Here is a 22003-nt window from a genome sequence, read left to right on the forward strand (position 1 = left end):
GAGGAAAATTAGGAACCCAAAGAAATGTGACCTATTCAGGGCCATGGTAGGTCACTTGTGAAATGGGGACCCAGAGTTTTACCTAACAAGTACAGGGATTAATAATGCCCCCAACAGACAAGCCCCTAGTCCTGGGCCTCACCAGCATACCCGAATCTGCAGATCAGAAAGGATAACTCGCTGTTCCAGCTCCTCAACCCACTGAAGCACAGCCAGGTCTGTCTCATATGTCTTCTCTTTGGGGGACCAGCTCATAAGACCTTCTTGAAAGGTAGGTAGCTGACTGGGCTCAAAGATGGAGTCTGGGAAAATAGAAGGCAAAAGAAAAGGCCCATCAGGCCACTGGCCATAGCAGCAACTCAAGATTTATCTTGGGCTCTTAGCTCAGGCTGGGTCAAGGTATCTATCCTACCAGTTGAGGGTCGCAGGCAGACTTCTTGCAAGAAGTCCCTGTGCTTGCTAAGGTGTTTGTGAAGTGCTTTCTCCCGGATGCCGCGGGGGTGCAGGGCCTTGAGCGTGGCATCCAATGTCTCAGGATCTCGGATCCACCACCAGCCAGAGTGCATCTCTGTGAGCAGAGTATACGTGTGGGGTGTTCAGTGAGGGACTGGAACCAGCTATGATTCACACTGCCCACAATGGATGCCACTCTTACCTACTTCTTACCCTATCCCTCCCCAAGATCACTCACCAGGGGGCACAGGCTGGGCTGTCAGCTGGGTTAGGTAACGCTGCTCCATCTGTTTGAAGAACTTGCTGGGCGGTCTGCCTCTTCGTTTTGGCTGTCCCAGCCCTGTGGGACTCTGTGGCATTTCTGCTCGCCTCTTGGAGGTTACCATAGGTAAGGGGGTGGAACAGAGTTGCACTGGAGAACAGGAATTGGCAACACTGGGTCTAATCAACTGTGAATGAGATGACACATAAGGGGATAATGGCATTTTCATAATGGCCCCATCCCTTCCCCCAACTTCAGGCAAGAGCCCTCAGCCAGGCGATGGGGTCTGTGGCAAGATGAAGCTCAAGTGCATATGACTAATTCTGGCTACTTACTGGCTTGGAAGAGGCAGGAAGCTGAGGGGAGGGAGTGGACTGGTCCTCGGAAACTGCAGGGGGTGGTGTAGGGGCAGCATTGCAGGGCATCTGGGCTGAGAAGTTAAGCCAGGGAGCCTGAGGATCAGGGCTGAATTCTGCTTCATCAGGCTCTGGCTCCTCCAGGGGCTGTGATGGGGCTGAGTCCAGTTTTCCTGGGCTGCTGTCAGGTGTGAGGACTGAGCTGCTCAACAGGGAGCTGTGGCTCTGAGTCTGGCTCAGCCAAGACAGGAAGGCTGACTGGCTGAGGTCATGCTGGCTCTGACTCAGAGACAAAGGGGAGCATTCTGGCTCCAAGAACCCACTATGGGACTGGGACTGGGACTGGGACTGGGACTGGGGCTGGGGCTGGGGCTGGGGCTGGGGCTGGGGCTGGGGCTGGGCCTGAGGCTGTTCTGAATCCTGACTCTTGACAGAAGACTTAAGGTGCCTAGGTCGCACAGACCCAGGCTTAGTTTTTCGAGGTCGGCCTCGAGCCCGGGCAGGAGAACCAGCAGAGGTACCGGAGTCAGCTAACTCCTTCTTTACAAAGAGGGCTGTGTTAGGTGCTGGATGGGCTGCCACCTTTAATGAGTCAGCTTCCTGCTTTACATCCACAGGAACTATAAAGAGAAGTAAAGAGCTTAAGACATACACTGACATACAAGGGGAAAGAAAGGGTGTGTATAAGCACAGGATATATACTTTCTTTTTACCCTTAGTCCCTGATTCCACTAGTAACACCTTACAAGCCAGTGAGCACAGAATCTGAGGAAGAAACACTATTCCCTCAAGCAGTCATCATAACCATAAGCTAACACTTACTAAGAGCCAACTCTATGTTAAGCACTATTTTAAGAGCATTAACTCATTTTCATTCTCTCAACTACCCTATGAAGTACATATAGTATTATTATCTGTCTTTTACAAATGAAAACACTGGAATATCCAGCTGGTAAATGGCAGAACAGGTAGTCTCTTACCACAGAGCATGCATTCTTAAATACTATGCTACACTATATCTTATATAACGAAAGAAACCTAAGACTGCTGGTTCAAGAAAAGTTGTTTAATTTTTGTCAACCAGGACTCACAATTCAGGCTCCCACAGACACACCTACCTACCTAAACTCCCCTCTGTTCCTTCCACAAAGATACCAGCCAAATATGGCAGCACCCAGTAGCGGCGTCTGTAGCGGTCTTGCCCCAGGGAGACAGCCCGAAGCATTTGGGATGAGTGAAGTAGCTTTTTGCGACAGAAGAGCTGGCGCTGGGCGGGAAATAGAAAAGGAAGATGAATAAAAAACACTTTTCCAGGTGTCAGTGGTGAATTTATCCAGTATATGGGAGAAAGGCAATGGCTTTCAGTTTCCGTATAAAATTGATGCTATCTGGGCCCAACTCAGAATGTGATCACCTCTTGCCCAGCCCAGATCTCCAGCTTCTGAGAGTAATAAAGTACATTACCTTGCTGAGTTTTTCTATCTGGCGCTCTAGCTCTGGGATGCTGGATGCTGGGACATCAACCTAGAGACAAGTGGACAGCGAGAGAAAAGGAGTTAGCAGAGTCAAGAAAAGAGAAATCAATTTCTCAACTTCCACTTTCCTCAGTGCTAGGCCAGTACCTCTCCGTCTCTTCGACCCCTACGGCCACGGACAGCTGCTATAGCCTCTTCCTCTTCCTCCTCCTCCATGCCACTGGTCTCCTCCATGATCCGAGAACTGCGCCTCCGCCCCAGGCCTTCCTCTGGCCCCTGCATCTCTACTTCAGGCCGCCCAGTGCGCTTGGCCAGAGCAGTTTTCAGCCTTGAAACAGATACAGAGAGATTAAGGGAAACGATGGTGAGGAACCTGATACTGCCACAAAAGGAATACCTGGAATCTAAACCATCCTGAGCCCTGGTAAGGTCCCAACCCCAGGGAAGGGGCTAATTCGAGGCAAAAGTCCTGGCTATGCTTCACCCTTTCCCCCTTCTCTTCTCTCTCTGAGCTCTACCCTCTGACCCATCCCTACCTCCGGAGCCGGCCTTCCACAATCCACTTGTTTTTCCTGTAGCTGGACATACTCTCCAGGGTCTTGTCAATTTCACTAAAGTGGAATAGAGAAAGGGAATGAGATTTTGAAGGAGAAGGGGCAGCACGAAGCAAACGAAGGGAGGCTTAGGGGTGATGGGGCTGTAGCTGAACAGGAACTCTAGCCTAGAACCTAGACTGGATGAATGACAGAGAAATGTCTTAGGTTCTCCCAAGCAGGGCACTGAGATTCAATCCCAAAGTACTCCAGGATCTCCAGAGCATGGCACTGAACACACATCATCCCGGGACTTCTGGATGGCTAGATTTCTCCCCCATCCCATTCAGACTGGTTTTGAGACAGGTATGAGAGACATACATCCATCCCCGCCCACAGCCCCTCACTTGATGATGAGGGTGGAACCGTTGAGCTCATGCACAAGGAAGGCCAGGACAGCAGCCTTCTGTTGGGGTGGCTGGGCCTGAAAAGGCTGGGTGCGCAGGCTGTCACAGAGGGCTGGCTCCACTCCATATGCCATGAGGAAGCAGCGCAGGATCTCAGACACATTGTCTCTTGTCAGTGGAATCTCAGACACCTTCTCCCCCAAGATCTTCAGGGACTGTTTGAAGGAGACCATAATGGGAATGAGGGGAGAAAGCGGAACAACTCAAGTCAGATGAACCTGATAGAGGAAAATACAGTAAGATAGAACTAGGGAGTTAAGATACAACAAGAAGAAAAGAATGAAAGTTAATAGGACAAGATGAGAGAAGAGGAAACAATGATGCAAAAGAAAATGAATAAAATAGAGAAATGAACAAAGTAAGCAGAGGGGAGTCAGGAAGAAAGAAGAACAGAAGGAATAACAAAAGGAAAACAGAGATGTGAAAAAGCGCCATCTCCCTTCATTTGTCCCAAACACTTCAGGGAGGGCCTTTTAAGCACCCTTAAAGAAAAAACGTGACAGAGGCAAGCACCAGATCCCAGGCCCTCCACACCTCCCTAGGAAAGGGCCTCACCTGGCAGTAGGAGGGCAAGCCAGGATCATAGAGTGCAGCCTTGAGGAGCCGCACCAGCAGATCCTGCACCTCGCCCAAGCTGTCGCCTTGACACAGGAGCCCCTCCTGCAGGACCCCCAGGCTAGGCACATCTTCGGCAGGATCGAAGCCCAGCACCTTGCCGAAGCTGTGCAGGAACTCCACGATAGTCAAGCAGTCTGAGAAGGCCCCACTGGGCAGTATCAGACCAGGGATACGTGAGAAGTCAGGCAGAGGCTGTAGGGATAAAAGTGGTAGGAGGTCCTGTCAAATATACTAGAAGTTAACAGTTTGGATATCTCTGAGGATCTCACTTTAATGGGAATGTCTTCACAACTGCCCACCTCCCCATGACCCAGGACCTGCTACTGCCCCTTCACTACCTGGTGGTCAGCCAGACACATATCCTCTGTGGGCTTCTTCATCTCCTCCAAGATCATCTGCTGCCTCTGCCGTTCCTCCAAGCGCCTCTGTGTGGCCAGGGTCTTGTCTGCTTTACAAGCTGGCTTGGCTTTGGTCATCTCCTCCTTTTCCTTCATTTTTACCTTCTCCTTCTTTTCCCTCTTGACTTTTTCCTTCAGTTTTTCTTGCTTTGTTTTTACCTTCTCCTTCTCAGCCTATCCACCCAGGGGAAAGAAGAGCCGAGAGTTCCCTCAATATTAGTCACAGCCTTTCCTTAGTCCCAGGCCCTCTGAACCTCAGAGCCCATAAATGTAACTATAAAAGAAGATCATCTTTAAACCTTAAACCAAAAATATCCCCTGAAGTCTTCCTTAAACAAAACAATCGTTTAGCTTAAGTAGTAAAGAATGTCTACACTGAGCATTGTGCTCTTTTAAAGAACTATTTATATGGGATCAAACTGACAATACATCAACTCAAAAGGCTGGCTAGGAGGCTTAGGGGGCAGTGAGCTTATGTTAATCATAGGGGGAATAATTCGAAAAAGGCAGGTGAGAACGGTTGCACAACTTGAAGAACGTGATCAGCGTCACTGAAATGTACATGTACAAATTGGTGTATGGTCTTGCTGTGCATATCTTCAACAATAATAGCAGTTTGGTGATTTCAAGTTTATACTTGGTGAGTGTGTACATGCACCTACCTTGGATTTCTTCTTAGCTTCCTTCTGCTTTGAGCTCTTGGTCTCTTGTTTCCTCTTGTTTCTGGCCTGTAAACCATAAGGGAAATCATTTCTCCTCAAACTTTGAAAGTCCCTCTGCTGAGGCTAGGATTCAAAAACAGACAGAGAGTGCTGGGGAGGAGACGTGAGAGCTGGGATGAGGAGCTGGCAATGGATCAGTTCTTTCACCCTGGAGATGCCCATATTATTCTCAAACAAGTCCAATTCTCTCAATCAAGCCCAAGAGGCTTCAAGGTATTAAATGTGTGCTAATACATACAGAATGGCAGATGTGGGAAGTGGAAGAAAAGACGAAGCAGGTTATAGGGACAATCAGCCACTGTGTAATCTCTCTGATGCTGCTCACCTGCCCTTGGATAGTAGTCTGACATTCTCCCCGCTGTACCTTCCGCCTTATCTTCTTCTTAATTTTACTCATCTTTGCTTTATCCTCCTCATTCAGTGTTTCTGTAAGGCCGGAAAAAAAAAAAAAGGAAAATAGTGAAGCAGATGACTGAACTTGGCATTCACAGTGGCACACGCCTGTTATGAAGCTGGCCTCTCAAACAGCTCACCGAAAAATCTATTTTTTTTTAAACAGCATATATAATAAAACATGGCGGGAAACGCAGGAGAGGTACTTGCTATGGGGATGGCACAAAGAACTCAAATGCCTTTTACTGCCCAGAAGCACCAGCCCCTGGGACTGATCAGAATACTCTAGAAGACCTGCTGATGGAAAAGAGGCTATAATGGCAGTCTTGTAACCTACCTCTCCCCCAGGCTACCTGACAAAGGCATTAACCCAGACTGATTTTAAGAGCATAGAGCAGAGAAAGAAACAGCCAAACTGCCGGGGAAACAGGATGGTCTCCAGAATTGGAAGCACTGATTAAGCAACATGACTGATATAACTGGTGTCAATGAATTGTACATGTGAAAAACGGTTGAACTGGCAAACGCTGTGGTACATGTATTTTTACAAGGAAAAAGAGAGAGAGTGTGTGTGCGCGCCAGAAAGAAAGGGCCCAGATAATGGATACTTCAGCAGGGTCTAAGCCACAATGACATAGCTTGTGCTTATACTCAGTTCCCATGTCTTGCCCCACTGAAAGATCTGAGTTTCCTTCTTTCTGGAAGACTGAATATTAAAGTACTATCCTGCAAATGACAGAGTATTTTAGAATTGACTTCTTCCTATGACACTACCTATTCTTTTGTTTCTGGTATAGAAACACTATCACACCACATCTGTATGGCAACTCTGTGACTTAGACATTTTCTGCAGATGAACCACTTAAGGCTTCTATTAAAATCTAAGTAATTGTTCCAGGCCATACAGTCAGTAAATGGCAGAGCTGGGACTCTGAAATGGAGTCAGAAGACTCCGAATTTTTTCCCATTTTTCATACTCCATCAGAGTTATTGTAATATTTACTGAAAAATTAGACATTGCCTAACCATCGATCCCACTAAAACAGTGCCAAACATCTTCTGAATTCAGATGTGAGTTCTGAATCTCCATGATGGTGATAATAAGTAAGAATTGTACAACTGAATCCAGTGTGCTATGCAAGCGCATGGAAGACCTCTCCTCTGGGCTACATAACCAAATCTGGGGACAGCCTAGGGCTCCAAAAGTAAGAACAATTCAAGGAAGAAATTAGCCAAAAAAGAACTACTCCAAAAGCGCTTGGAGCCCAGTGCTACATTCCAGGGAGAAGTTGATTCAGACTCATTCTGTCCTGATAATGTCAATCACACTCCTGGGAAACCCAGGTATTGGCAATTCACCGGCATCTCAGAAACTTCATGAAGGGAACAGAACACCAAAGTGAGAAACACCACTGTACCTTGGGCCTCCAGTTTCTTTAGAAGTCGGTTGTCTGTCTTATTCAATAGCTCTGTGATTTTGACCTTGGGCGGCCGACCTCGGCCCCGTTTCACCTTGGGGACCTCCTTGATCTTGGCCTTCTCAGTGTTCCGAGGTCGACCCCGTTTGCCAGTAATTGCCTGAATCCTGGATGGGATTTCCTCTGCTGAGAGCTGTACCCACTGCACGCCCTAAGATAATGAAGAAGGCTGTTACAATGGAAGGGAGTCAGTGTAGGCTACCAGGCCGAGGAACCATTCAATGCCTCCAAACCCCACCAACCCTTTCTTTGAGACAAACGCATAATTAACCCTTGGGTCTGCACCTCTGGTGTGTCTCTCTCTTCAAAGAAATCTCCAACAGGCATGCGAGGACTGAAGCTGAAGTGTTCACGTCGGACGTTGTGTACTACGTTGCGGCTCAGGTACTAAGAAGAGGAGGTAAAGTGGCATTAATGAAGATGCTGCCCCACCATGCCTCTGGCCAACAACAGCACAAGCAGAACAGACCCTAGAACAAACAATGACAGCCTCCTGCCACTGGGCCTATGAAAGGAGTCTGTGCTTCCCTAAGAAATCCCACAAGAGCTACATTACCTTGATCACTTCTGGGAACTGCTTCATCCTCTTTCCACAGGGGCCATAATACCAAGTCTCCCCCTGCCATCGGTGGCTGCCCTTCTTGATGCGCACCTCTCTCCGCCACCTGCCAGAGAAAGCACATGGGCCCTGCCGCCAGGTCACACCCCTACCCACTCCCATGCTACCCAGAAGCCACGTCTACTGAGCAGATGACCCTCCCCACAGCTGTCTCACTAGAACTACATGTGGTACAGAAGCAGCATGAAACACAAGCTTGGCTAGAAAGTAGGTTCAAGCTCCAGCAAATCCTTCAGGCCCTCAGGAGGAAAGCAATACACCAAAGGGCACAAGCCCAGAAACCCCTCCCTGATCCCATTCAGAGAAATTACTCGTCCAGTTAAGAGCACGAAGACTTAAGGGAATAAAGGCAAAAAAGACAGAGGGTAGGGAGGCAAGGAGAAGAGTAAACTTCCTGCTGATTCCATGAAACGATTCAGTAGGCCAAGGTTTAGTTAGGAACTCTGTGTTCTGAGCAACAGATTAAGACTAAGCTTTATCTTTCCCTCAAAACATTAAGCAGTACTCAGACTTGGCGACCACGGCTGTCTAGAGCGGCGGGGATGGGGAAGATTCAGGAAGGCAGTTAGTCCTACTAGGTCTTGGGTGTCAGCTGGCTTGCTCATTCTGGTCGTGTACTATTCCTTCCCTTGCTCCTCCAAAGAGTATAACATTAAAAAAAAAAAAACAAAAAAACCTCACTGGTACTATGCCTTTCTTCATTCATTGCTATCCCTTCTTCATACAAATAGGACAAGCCATCTAGTTTGAAAACCTGGGTCCTAGGGTCACCAGCTGGGTTTGGAAGAGGTAATAGCTACAGCTGCTTGAGCAAAACTAAATCATTGCAAGATGAAGAAAGAACTGGTGAAGGGAGCCAGATCCTGAGAGAGGAAGAAGAAAAGCCTGGGAATCCCATAGCAAGAAACATCATTACAGATAACTGTCCTTTTATCCATTCTTGTCTAGTCTATTCCTCCCCCGCTTGGACAAGGAGAGGAACTCCCTTCTTCCTAGAGTCATGCATTAAACTTGTCAAGGTCAATGCATGTAGCAAACTGGAGCATTTACCCATGCTGAAGGGGAAAACGAACTTCTTCTGGCGTAGCGATACGTCTCCTTAGAACATCACCTTGGGAGGAAGACAACCACACCCGAGTTAAGAGTTCAAGCAAAATAATGAAACAACAGGCCAGAAGTAGAACAGAATCTGGACACTCACCACTACCAGCAGTGTTTCCTTCTCCAGCGATCTCTTCCAGGTCAGCAGTGGTTTCAGGGAAGCTGCTGATATCCTTATTTGTCGTGGGGGCTGTTGGGAAGGCAGCTGCTGAGGAAGTTGCAGGGGAGGCTTTTGGGGAGGCCACTGGGGAGGCCGTCAGGGAAACTTCTGAGGAGACTGCTGCGGGGGCTGCTAAGGAAGTTGGAGAGACTGTCGGGGAGGCTGCTGGGGAGATTTCTGTGGAGGCTGCTGGAGAGACCGCTGGGGAGACTTCTGGAGAGATTTCCGAGGAGGCTGCTGGAGAAACTGCCAAGGAGAGTTCCGGGGACACTGTTGGTGATACTGCTGGTGAGGCTGCTGGGTGTAGGTGAATAGGGGATGGGTGGTCAGGGGCTGGAAAGTCAGAAGCCTGAGTCTCCATTTCTTCCTGTTCTGTATCACTACCATTATTCAGATCAAAGCTGTTATCTGGAATCCAAAGGGAAAGGACGGGTAAAGGAAAAATGGTGTCACTCAAAACAAGAAACTCTATATAGTCAAACATGGACTAAGCTAAACAGGGTTACTTCAAGGGCTTTTCTCTAGGGTTGGAAAAAGAGAAGTAACTCCTGCTTTCCTCACCAGCCATTCATGAAGGTTAAAGGGTAAAGCTGCTGCTGCTACTGTCACTATGTGAAGAAATGCCTTTTACCTGGAAGCAATAGGGCCTCTGGCCTCCTTTTTCCTGTCAACTCCCAAGTCTCACAAGCTCTTCTGGGCACTGGGCAGAGGTCAGAGTATACTGAACTGTGCCTTCTTTAGTTCCACCACACACTATCTCATATCCCCCTCAGTTCCCAGCAAGGTGCTCTCACAGATTTCCTACCCCTGAGGCCCTAAATATGGGACCTATCCTCTCATCTTTTCCTAGGTCAAGTGCTACTTTCTTTGTCCCACATCTCCTTGCTTACCTTGCAGGACAGACTCCCCTAAGACAGGTGGAGAGGTCGGGCTGGCAAAGATAGAGGCTGAAGTTTGACTATCATCTGCCAGGAGACTGAAGGCAGTGGTGTTATTGAGTGAAGTGCAATCAAGGGCAGAGATCACAGGGCTGTCCCCCAGAGGCAGCTTGTCCTCTCCACCCATCAACTCTGTATCATCTATACCATAGAGTCCTCCACTCACTGGCTCTGTACATGGTGGTAGAAAAAAATCAGAAAGCAGTATATTAAGGAAAAATCAGAAAGAAAGACTCCTTTAAGGAATATTGGTCTGAAAATATCCAATTCTAATTCCCCTAGTGTGAATTTTCTTATATTAAATTAGGGAAAATTTACAGCCCTCTATCTGAAAGCATAAAGCCACCGGACTATACGGATTGTTAGAGCTTGAGGTGGAAATGAAGCGACAGGCACTGGTCCTGTATGAACTCACAGACCAATGCAAAATTCTAGTATCATAAAACATTTTTATGCTTTAGTGGGGTAAAGGGAATTGTTCACTGGTCAATGTTTTTTTTTTTTTTACTAGCTAGTGAGAACCCAAATAGCCCAACTATGTGGTAATAAGTCCCTATCCAATGAATTATTACAGCCCAGGGCTCTCAGCCAAAAGGAACACTGGGAGAGAAGCTGGGAGAGGAACCAATTCAGCTCACAGTGCAGTTGGCCGAGACAGGCCAGTGGCATGTAACTGGGATCTGTCACAGAATATCTGCAGACCCCAAAGCCCCAGATTCCCTAGTGCTTTCCCTGGGTCACTATCTCTTCCAGGTAGTAGACAGCTGGCTACCCTCTGCATGGCTAAGTTGGAAGAATCCAGCCTGTAAGCCCACCTGGTGCCAGAGAGTTGAAGGGCTCCAGAGAATCTTCACTGAGGATTGGAGTGTCTTCCAGTTGGTCAGGAAGGTGTGAAGGATCATCTAAGCAGCTCACTGAAGGGTCAGGGACCAGGACTGAGACGTCTTGGTGCAATGATTCCACAGAGGGGACGGAGCCATTATAGCCACACATCTTCAGTTCTGGGAAATCCCAGAAGAGGGCAAAAGTCAAAATCAGTGCCTTCAACTGGTTCATTTAGCTATAGGAGGTAGTCAATCTTTGCTAGAGGGATGTTCATTCATTCAACATTTATTGCTGCCAGAGTGCCAGTTCTATGCTGGGTACAGATCATACCAAGATACTCAAAGTGAGCAGAGATGTGCTGGTAAAATCCTACAGCAGGCAAAGAAAGGGGAAAGGAGAGTGGGGTCTGAGACAAGAGCCCCATCATGTTCTCAGATAACTCCCCCATCCAGTGGGAATAGATGATAACAGAGATAACAAGGTGGTCACCCTTGTACTTGGAATCAATCGCAAGCGAAACTTTTACATATTTTGAGGGAAAAGATGAGAGGGACTGTCACATATACCAATGCCAACAACAACAAAAAGAAAGGAAACTGTGACTAGACAAGCAACGGTGTGCTCGGCCTGCTTCCTTCCCTCCTTCACATGCCAATCACTATAGGGCTCAGCCCAGTTTAGCAGCCAGTCTGACCCTGCCATAATCTCTTAAAACTGCCTCAGTGCTCACTGCTAATGCTCCAACCCCCGTCTATATTTTGGAAGAAGCCCTTCTTGATGCAGGGTGTCTGTTGGGGCTGTTTTGGGCTCGCCCACCTGCCCTCTCCAGGCCAGCAGCTCTGCATGAGCTTGAAATAATTTGCACTCCCACTCGCGAGCTGGTGCTGCTGCCACAAAAACACCAGCCACTTGGCTCTGCTAATCACCAACATGCAAATCAGCCTCCACTGCAGAGAGCTGGAAAGACAAGTTTTCCTCACCTCAAAAAGCCACTGTCCCCCACAGCCCCATTTTCCCTTTCCCCACCCAGCTCGCAAACCCAGTTATACCTGGCTGCTCTTCTTCCAGCTCCAGGCTGCCTACCAAGCCAGTGCCATTCTCTGCCACCACTGAAGTCAGCTCCTTTTCTCCCGTCTCATCAGGATGGATACCACTGCCTACCTCCTGAGACGGTGCAAAGGTCTGGATGCTGGATCCCAACATAGGAGAAGGCTGTGGGGAGGTGAAAAAACTAGGGGGTCCATTGGGCATCACATCAAAATTCTGGTCAGGAAAGGAATCATACAGTTCCTGTGAGTCGAAGTTAAGCCCCATGGGACTCTGGGTACCGTTGGCCCAGAACTCTTGGCTCCCAGCCCGAAGGTTAGTGTTGTGACTTGGGGATGAAGGTTGCCGGCTGCCCCCAATGATGCCGTTGAGTGGGTACTGTCCCCCAGAGAACTGGGAGAGAAGGGATGGGTCCTTGAGGTTGCTGCCAGGATTGGCGGATGGGTATTGTGAGTAGTTCCAGAGACAGTCGTAGGCCACGCTGGGGTGATGGAGGTGTGAGGTGCTGGAGGAGTGGGGAGCAGAGTTCAAAATCCCTGAAGTAGTAGTGTGAGATACAGTAGATAAGCCATTAACATTCACATCCCCATTCAAACCTGGCAGAGGAGGGAAAAGAGTCGGTTACAGATATGTATGCAAGTAATTCTACCAAGAGAACCCCAAAGTAACAGCACTGACTAGAAAAAGGGAAGGTGAAAGGGAGGAGGATTCCCTGGCTGCTATATTTGGCTTTCCAGTCTCCAGGGAACACCAAACCCAGATGCTCCTGGATGTAAGCTTAGCAACTGCTGCTGAGGCTGCAGAGTAGGGGGCTGGGAGCTATCCTGGCCTACCATGGGAGCCCTCAGCAAAGAGCTGGCTGTTGCTTATGCTCAGGGCTTTTTTTTTTTTTTTTTTTTAAATAAAGCTATTTGCAGACTCTGTAGAGTGACTTGCATTCTTCCCCACCCTTATTCCCTAGGGGAATTCTTCCCATGGGAGGGCACATGACTGAATTCTCCAGGCCCTCCTTTTCCCTAGTGTCTGTGTGGCCCTGCAGTGGCACCAGAAGGGACAGCCTCCACCTCACTGGCACATGCAGATCCAGCATTTGTGCTGGGCTAAGAATAGAATTTGTAGTCACCACAGTGACAAGATCCCAGCTCAGGAGGCTGGGCTTGGCCCCACCCCAAAGGCATTGGAGGGTAATTTGCTTGGGGAGGGGGGAAATCTGTACAAGACCAGTGCTGCAGACTTCAGCTCTCAACAGCAATGACAACCTCTGGGTTGGAGGACAATCAAATAAAGGGAATCAGGATACTAAGGAAGCTGGGGGAAAAAAACTCCAACAAAATAAAACAGCTTCTATCTCTCTGCAACTCCCTTGTAGGAGACAGGAGGGGGAAGTGGTAAGTATTAGCCTCTGGCAGTATTTTTCTGCTGCAAGGAAGGTGGGACGCATGTGGGCTTCTCTCTACTTCCAAGCATAAACTGTGGGAAAACCAGGCAAGATTAGAGAGGAACTTGGCATAACCAGGGTACAGAGCAACTGATAAGCCAAATCCAGGAAAAGACCTGATCCTGGCAGCAACACTTCCATGTAGAATTATAAATATTTCTCTCTGGGGAACTAGGTAAGCACTAAAACCCTCCCTTGGCCCTACCTTCTATCCTCAAGGACAGGAGGTGGCACAGGTACTTCCAGCATCTGCCCTCTTCTCTGTCGCACAAACAAATTAAAAGGCAAACGCACCCCAACCTTCACCCAAACCAATCCCCACCCCCAGTTCTTGCCCAGTGAGGCTTCTCCAACCTCTAAAAACAGCTTCTTGGAGGGCTGGCCTTTATGTCTCTTTCATGGGTCCAACCTGGTTATCAGCAGCAGTATCCGTAAAATCACTCTCTGGCAGTAGCCAGGGAACAGGGCTGACAGAAGAGCAGGCTAAGATGAAAAACTAGTATGTTTTTCTAACCCCTAAATCTTAAGTCAAGGCTAAAAGTGTTGCTTCCAAAAACCCCTAGAATTTTTTCTTAGAAGTTTGATTTCTTCCCAGCAGCTGGAGTTCTATGGATTTACTTCCTCCCTCTTCTCCTGGCAAGAGAGAGAGTTGTTGTGGGGTTAACTAATCCATCCCAAAAAACCAAACCCATTGCCGTTGAGTCGATTCTGACTCATAGCGACCCTAAGGACAAGGTGGAACTGCCCCATTGAGTTTCCAAGGAGCATCTGGTGGATTTGAACTGCCAACCTTTTGGTTAGCAGCCGTAGCACTTAACCACTACGCCACCAGGGTTTCCCAACAAGCCCATAGGGGAGCCAAATCTCCTCCCATCAATCTGCTCTACAGGAATGATGCCCATTCCCTCCCCAGGCCATGGCCCTCACACTCACTTTTCCCTTGCTGGGGGAAGTTCATGGGAGACCCGTTAGTGTAGAGGCCCTCCCCTGAAGAAGGAGAGGGTTTCAGTCCTGAGGCAGCAGGTGCAGGGGGAAGGCCAGTAAAGTTAAAATGGTCGTTTGCCTCCATTTCTGTAGGAGGGGAGAGAGGAAAAAAAAAAAATACTGGCGGTTAAATAAAGCCATGACACCTAGAATCTTCTAGAGGGAATGCCCCCATTCCTCTATCCACTTACCCTTCTCTACTTACGTACAGTGGGGGAAGAGGCAGTTGAGAAAAGAGGAGGAGGAAATAGAACCCCAACCAAGCAACAGCCCTACAGAAATAAGTCTTTTAAAGCCAGCCTAGCCCTTGTAGAGACAAAAAAAGTTAAGTGACAAAAACCACAGAGGAGTCCTCCCTCTGTGTAAGCTTCCCCTCAGCCAAGCCCTTGAGTCCCAGCCCAGGTTACCCCTCTATGTCAGGTACTGGCACTCTAATATTTAATATTCTCCATCCTTTCATTTTTTTCTCAAATGAGAAATAACTCCTAGGGGCCAAATAAGATTCGCAAAGCATCTTTTTGACAGGAGGCCATGGAGATGTGGGTGTTGGCAGGAAAGTATATCTGATATTCACCAGGCTTTGTTTTGTCACTATATATCTTGAGCTAAACGGCTAATCCATGGCCCTAGACATCTGAAGAACTGAGTATAACTGCATTAATAAAGGGATTTGAAAATAATACATTTCAGAAAAAGTGACCAAAATGGCAAAACCCAAATCATCCAGCAAAACTTCTACTTATTCATGGGAAATAACATGCTCTCCAAGAACACAGCTCAGAAAAATAGCAGAGGTGGAAAATCATTAAATAAGAGGATGTCCCAAAACATATTATTCCGTTATGTCCATTATAGTGCTTCCTAATATTTTAGTTTTGTGGTTTAGATGTAAAGTCTCACGGACTGAATAGCACTACAAAGAAGTGCAGCGGCTTACTGAGGGGTGGTATGGTTGAAAAGCTTTTGCCCTCTTCAAATATAAGGTGACATACTACTAGGAATAATGAGAAGTCAGGCCCTTGATCAGGATAAATTTAACTTTAATAGAGCCGAGAGAAGAGGGAATAAAGATAAGCAGCAGAAGCTAGAATTACTGGTAAAGTCCAACTTATCAATCAGGTACTTATGATGTACTAGTGCATACTAACCTGATATATAACAGATATGATCTTGATACAGGAAAAGCAACTCCTTGGATTACTATGTTTTAAAAAAAAAAAGGGGGGGGGCAGAAGAACTCAGACAAAAGGTTTCTTTGTCAAGCTCCTAAAACGAGGCAATAAGCTTACTTAAGCGATATATTACTGAGCTCTGGTGGTGCAGTGGTTAAGAGCTACGGCTACTAACCTAAAGGTACGCAGTTAGAATCCACCAGCCGCTCCTTGGAAACCCTATGGGGCAGTTCTACCCTGTCCTATAGGATCGCTATGAGCTGGAATCAACCTGACGGCACGTGGGTTGGTTGGTTGGTAGGTGATATTTTAAATAATTAATTAAAAGAAAAGAAAAAAAGTAGTTTACATTTTGTTGCTTTAAGGGAAAAAAGCTTTTAGGACTGACTTATCTCCCACATAGGATTTTCATTTCACTCTAAAATAAGGAGCAGACCTAAACTTGTTATGCATCAATAAAGAAACCAAGTCTCTACAGAAAAGATCTCAGGGTCTTCCAGGATTCCCGTCTTTTATTTAAGGCCACTCCTCAGTGGTAAGGAGTCTCATAAGCGTAAGATGAGTGATCTTTCTGAAATGAAAGAGATCTCAAGGAGAAAAGTTGGTTCCCTAATCTTTACCGTAGGGTCCTTCTAAAGCTTACATCACAGAGCAAAGAGGACATTCAGTAGTTCATTTCAGAAGCCCTGGAAAGCAAGTCTCATATGAGCCTCCCACCTCCATCGAGTTTTATGCACAATCACACCTCCTGGGCTTACTCACTCACACCAGCTTCCTGCCTGTGCACTCAACTATATCCTTCCACTCAGTGATAGGCAGTTCATTTTTCCATTCTCTATTTGAATCCATGAGGAAATGGGCGACCTTCTCGTCTCTGCTGTTCTGGGAAAGAACAGCATTTCCTGTTTCATACATACTAATAAGATGGCTCACAGAAATTAGATAAGTAAAAGGAATGGGAAGTTATCTGGTGCCTGAAGTCTGTTGATCTGTTTCCCCACCAGCTGCTACTAAAGGGTCATTAGAGCCATAATCACTTCTTTTACAAGATGCTTCCTAGACACCTAAAATACTCTTTGTGCTGTGCAGTGAGGTCAGTACAATATAGTGAGCTCCAGGTTCGAATCCTAGCTCTGGTACTTACTAGTTGTGTGCCTCTGCACAAATTACTCAACCTTGAACCACAGTTTCACAATTTATAAAAATTTTAGTACCCACTTCCTGGGTTTATGAGGATTAAATGAGATAATTTATATAAAGAACAGAGCAGTGACGGTCACCCAGCAAGCACTCAATAAATGTAAAGACTACTTTTTTTTTTTTAGTTTTACAAAATATCCAAAAGGTTTACATATAATTTAAATACACTACTAGTATGGGAGATACCACAAAACTAGGGATGGTCTCCCCTAAGCCAGACTTCTTTATATGCAACTTGACTCCTGATTTCAGATGTCACACAAATATGGGATCTTAGTAGGGGAATGCAAGGAAAATGTGAAGTCCTCCTCTCAACAATAAACGTAGGGTTATTTCATTTAAATCTTCCTACCGAAGATGCTTTTCACAATACAGTCTGCAGGTAAATTTTGCCCTCCCATCCAGAGCCAACAAGGAGAACAGTAAAGAAAAGGAGGGTATCTTCCTTTGAACAAATAGGATTTGGGCCAAAAGAAAAAAGACATCAGTCAGTTCCCAACCCCCAAAATAGCAGACAGCTCTCATGACCAGGAAGTATAATCAGGCAAGCACCCAGCCCAGTCTCAGTTGTATGAAAATGGATCTCTTAAGAGCCCTATGTTTCATTTATAAGAGTTAAGGGGCACTGCCCCTTAAGCTTGAAGTAGCAAAGCCCTGCCACGTGGACAAATAGGCTGCTTCTCTCTCAGTCACAAAGAGTTACTACTCCGTGAGTCTGTGACATGGTTTTAACAGAAAAAGGCTGACAATGCGCAAAGTGTTGAAATAAATATTACAGATTTCAACACTGTTGCAGGTGCTCTGACCAATCCTAATCCTCTGGCCTGTCAGGCTACTCCAGGAAACACAAGACACATAAAATCCTCCAGCTGGACACTTTGGTAGTCCCCGTAGCACTTTGGCTCATTCTTCTCACACAGTACACCAACATTCCACTAATAGGGAGGTTTCTAATTTTTCCTTAATGGATGGGGAGAGATTTATAAATGTTTATATTCATTAAATAGCAAAGTCAACTTTTACTGTATACCAAATAAACCATACTACTATATTTTAGCTTCATAATTATGAATGTTATGGAGGATATTTCTCAACTCTACACAACTCTGTCTTCACTCACCATGCTCCAATACAGTGGTCTCAACCGGGATGATTTTGCCCTCCAGGGGACATTTGGAAACATCCAAAGGTATGGCACCTAGTGAGCAGAGGCTAGAGATGCTGCTAAAAATCCTACAATGCACAGGACAGCCCCCCTCTCCCCACCACAACAAAGACTTATCCCACCCAAAATGTCAATAGAGCCAAGGTAGAGAAACCCTGCTCTAATACAAAAACTGCCCTACACTCTAGGGAAGTTCCAAAAGTCTTCCCTACTCCCAGTTGTGATGCTGCAAGGAAAGATGCTTTGTTTGACTTTATGTTTAAAAACTCCTTCCCTGGCTAAGCTGTCTCCCTACACCAAATACAGAGTTCCAAGGGCCATGCCAAAAATTGAGATGCCCTCTTCTCTGGTCAGGATAACCCATTCTGACAGCTTCAGTACAAGCTTCCTATGGAATTCTGACTCAGACAAACTATTGCGTGCACTAATTGAGGCTCATTCTCTCTCAAAGTGTCTTTTCCATAACCCTCTTCCCTAGTCAGGAGGAAGGTTATAAAAGAAGAAAAATTATACTAAGGGAGCTACTCAAAGACTTGCAACGCCCAGGCTGCTCAGGAGAATACAAAGATGATTCTTGTATCTTTATTTCTTCTAAACTATGTCGATTCTACAGCATCAACAGGATATTAAGCTCCACCATCATATATCCAGAGCAAACAGGTACACGTTCTACTACTAGCCAAACGGTTGGCAATTCGAACCAGCCCAGAGGCGCCTTGGAAGGCAGCCCTGATGATCTGCTTCTGAGAGGTCACAGCTCTGAAAACCCTATGAAACAGTTCTACTCTGTACACATGGGGTCACCATGAGTTGAAATCAACTCCATAGCAACTAACGACAATGAAAACATTTCATATCCAGCACCTCATTTACTGCTAAGTACATATAAAAATCAAAAGAAATATCTGTTGAATCTATGAAGTGAACAAATGAATAAATCTATCTTTTCTGCCCCACTAGCTTACTCATCCCATAAAGGTTGTTGTTGCTCCTACTATGCTCAGACAATCAGAAAATTCTTCATAGAGATAAAAATTCCCCGAGGGAAGAGAGGCCCCAAATCTTGATGTATTAAATAACTGTCCCTTGCAGAAAATAAGGGCTAGAAACAAAGAAGTGCTGAGAATAGAACTGCAATAAATTTAAGCTCTTAACTAGTAAAATGTTCAGCTTGATTTAAATGAACATTGAAGGTGCATAGTGGGTTTTTAAATATTTGTTGACTGAATAAAGGAATCACGTAACAACCTAATTCTGGGCTAGGTTTTCTGCCACAGCTCTGCCTGTGTCACTGTCAAGGGCTGGGAGTATCTCTGAAATTGCAGAACACTAAAAGCCATACTCCAAAGGTTATTTCCCTCTTTTAGCTCTGATTGTTTCTCAGAATTTCAGCTCTAACAGTTAAGGATTCCACCCTTTTTCTAAGAAGATATCTGACCATCTCCAATCCCACCAACTGAGTTGAGTGGGTAGGTTAAGGACCCCGTTGCTGAGGCAGATTATTAAGACTCAAATCCCAGAAGACTAAAAGTGATCAGACCACTTCACCTGTTTCTTAAGAACCTCATGTTTTAGTTTTTTTGATGAATTCTTGGTAAGGACACATGATCTTTTTAGACTGTAAAATCCTTTCTTAATAATTATTCCCTAAAGCTAGAGGAAGGACAAAACACAAAGACAACACTTTGAGACCGCCTCATCTGTCTCTTAAGAACCTCATGTTTTAGTTCTTTTTATGAATTCTTGGTAAGGAAACATTATCTTTTCAATCTGTAAAATCCTCTCTTAATAATTATTCCCTAAAACTAGGGGAGGGACAAAATACAAATACTTTCACTGTCAGTGACCCAACCCAAGAACAATTTCCATAGCTCTTCAAAGGAGACAGGTTTTTTCTTTTGCAGAATTTTATAAATTTCAAATTTATGCAGATCAACAAGCTGTTGTAATATGGTCCTTCTGACCCACGTGCAGTAACGCTGAGAAAGTATTAATCTTGGGCTGTGAGGCACCTTAGGACGCCCATATCCCAAGAAACAAATCAAGATTATTGCCCCAGGAAATACCTCAAGAATTTTATACTTTATGTCCTAGGACATTAAAAACTTGGGCATTATTGCTTCATTTTATACATCTCACACAAATTCACTCCAGTTATGGACTGACAAGAAAGTTCAACAGCAGCAAGACATAGTAATCCTAAGGAGGTTTGCTTCTCTCTTGGCAACACCTGATTCCAGAACCACAAGACTACAAAATGACCCTCTCAGAGTACTCTAGATTTCTGGCTTCTGAGGTCAGTCCACATAGTTCTCCTTGCACCTCAAATTTTTTCCACTTGGGAGAAGCTTAAAAAAAAAAAAAAAAGTCAGAATGAGAAATCCATTTCTGATAGAGAATGCAGCCATTTTTTAAGAAGACCATGAAGTCTGCTTCATTCAACTTTCAGATTAATTATGCATCAAATGAAATCAATATCTACTTTCTCAAAATCAGCTTCTACTTCTTTTAGAAAGGGTGGTCTTTTTTCCTTGCTTCACTCTTTTAATCCCCAATAGGGAAAAAACAACTTACTGTTCTGTCAGGTTTCAATTTAGGTAAGTAAAGGTTGAGGAAGAAAAGGGTAATTCATAATCAATATCAAAACAATCCTCTATCAGAAAGCAACTAAAGGAATCAACCAGTCAAACAGAGGGACAAAAAAAGGGCACTGACATCAATCAGAGAGACTTACGCTCTCTTAACAGTGATGATGCTGCTGTCACACAATCATGTCTGTCTGTTCCTATCCTGGATGTACATTCATTCAGGTGGGTGGTTTGTGATTGGAAAATACTTAAAAGATGATTTAAATGCTAGGTTTAAGCAATTTTCAGAGTAGTCCAAATGATCTCAATACCTCACCTCTCAAAATTTAAAATCCCGTGGCCAACTCTTATCCCTAACCAAACCTGGTGTCTACCAAAATGCCTTGGAACAGAGTACATACCCCATCACTGTATTTTATAATAGAAATCTCCTGGAGCTATCAAGTAGGAGACAGAAAATATGGACACAGGACTGCATGGAACAGAGGAAAAGTTTACCGCTCTCCAAGAAGAGTACTAAGAGGGAAGATGACTTTTAAGGACTGAAGACAGCAAACCCACCTATTCTAATTCGTTGGTCCTACACAAGGCAGAACTCTAGCACCCCAAATCAAATAACAGGCTTCCCACAGGGCCTGTCCTTAAGCTAGAATCACCAAGGAGGAACAATCCCACCATCCTCAGGCTTTGTAAATCAGTCCCAAATCCCAACACACAAATCCCATTCATTCTGAAATCTTCCCCCATTCCCTCTTCTTCCTCCATCTCTCAGAACCTAACCTTCATGTCACAAGCTCACTTCCTCAATGCTCTGCAAAACAGAAACTGCCATTCTAATCAGGATCCCAAGCTACCCTGATGCCCCAAAACACTGCAAGCCTTCTTGGCAGCTCTGTATGTTGAGAGAATTTGCATCATTTGTATTGAGAGTGTAGCCCCGCTGGTGAGTAACTGGGTTTGCTTTTCTATGACCTCTAGCTCAAGGAAAAAAAAATCCAGATAGGGAGACAGAGAAATGGGGATGGGGATCAATGAGTCAACTGCTGAGACTACTTCCCGTGGACAAATTAAGTTTACAAAGAAAAAAAAAAAGTCCAACGAAAGGACTCTCAGACCACTTGGTGGGCAGGATCCGAGCTTGCCCAGAAAGCCTCAGAAAATGAAACCAAATCTGATTAAAATGGACATTTCAAAACAAGAGGCGCAGCAACAAACGCACAGCTGCCATTTCCCGGCCACTTCCTGCGGGAGGTTGGGGGAGGGGCTGTTTGTGTACAGATGGAGGTGGAAGCTATCCCCCCTATCACCCCCTGAAGGATGCAAATCCCTCACTCCAATAAACCCTACAAAGGAATGACTGCTACCGACATTACCTTCCCCTGAAAAATCGGGAACACCAAGAAAGGGATGGAGCGAGGTCATCCTGTCTGCCACGGAAATGGGGATCCCCTTGGAAAGGAATCCCTCTTTATTCTTCCCTTACCCCAGCTCCAAATTTGGACGCCTTAGCATCAGCCCTTACGACCCTCATATCCTATCCCTGGAGTGGAGGATTCTCCCGGGACGCGCGGGCCCCCTTGTCAAGCGCAGCACCACCCCAGCAAGGCCCTC

General features: G+C 45.8%; 1 protein-coding gene across 8 annotated transcripts in view; it reads right to left on the bottom strand.

Annotated features, from left to right (window-relative positions):
* Positions 1-22003, bottom strand: part of BAZ2A (bromodomain adjacent to zinc finger domain 2A) — a 32963-nt gene that overhangs the window by 4966 nt on the left and 5994 nt on the right. For 6 of the 8 annotated variants that reach the window (XM_049883586.1, XM_049883590.1, XM_049883587.1 and 3 more), the window contains 22 exons: positions 14217-14354; positions 11848-12441; positions 10789-10974; positions 9926-10144; positions 8976-9443; positions 8825-8885; positions 7712-7820; positions 7441-7542; positions 7096-7306; positions 5610-5710; positions 5225-5290; positions 4503-4736; positions 4102-4356; positions 3487-3701; positions 3083-3157; positions 2694-2874; positions 2536-2595; positions 2194-2338; positions 1051-1691; positions 692-902; positions 413-568; positions 151-302 (listed from right to left, as the gene is read on the bottom strand). In XM_049883586.1, the coding sequence (XP_049739543.1) occupies positions 151-302; positions 413-568; positions 692-902; positions 1051-1691; positions 2194-2338; positions 2536-2595; positions 2694-2874; positions 3083-3157; positions 3487-3701; positions 4102-4356; positions 4503-4736; positions 5225-5290; positions 5610-5710; positions 7096-7306; positions 7441-7542; positions 7712-7820; positions 8825-8885; positions 8976-9443; positions 9926-10144; positions 10789-10974; positions 11848-12441; positions 14217-14354 (4580 nt within the window). Of the gene's footprint in view, positions 1-150; positions 303-412; positions 569-691; positions 903-1050; positions 1692-2193; positions 2339-2535; positions 2596-2693; positions 2875-3082; positions 3158-3486; positions 3702-4101; positions 4357-4502; positions 4737-5224; positions 5291-5609; positions 5711-7095; positions 7307-7440; positions 7543-7711; positions 7821-8824; positions 8886-8975; positions 9444-9925; positions 10145-10788; positions 10975-11614; positions 11815-11847; positions 12442-14216; positions 14355-15415; positions 15432-22003 lie in introns of those variants that run through there. The other 2 variants (XM_049883592.1, XM_049883593.1) reach the window with 2 other exon arrangements.

Source organism: Elephas maximus, chromosome 4 (genome assembly GCF_024166365.1).
Source record: "Elephas maximus indicus isolate mEleMax1 chromosome 4, mEleMax1 primary haplotype, whole genome shotgun sequence".
Taxonomy (NCBI): domain Eukaryota; kingdom Metazoa; phylum Chordata; class Mammalia; order Proboscidea; family Elephantidae; genus Elephas; species Elephas maximus.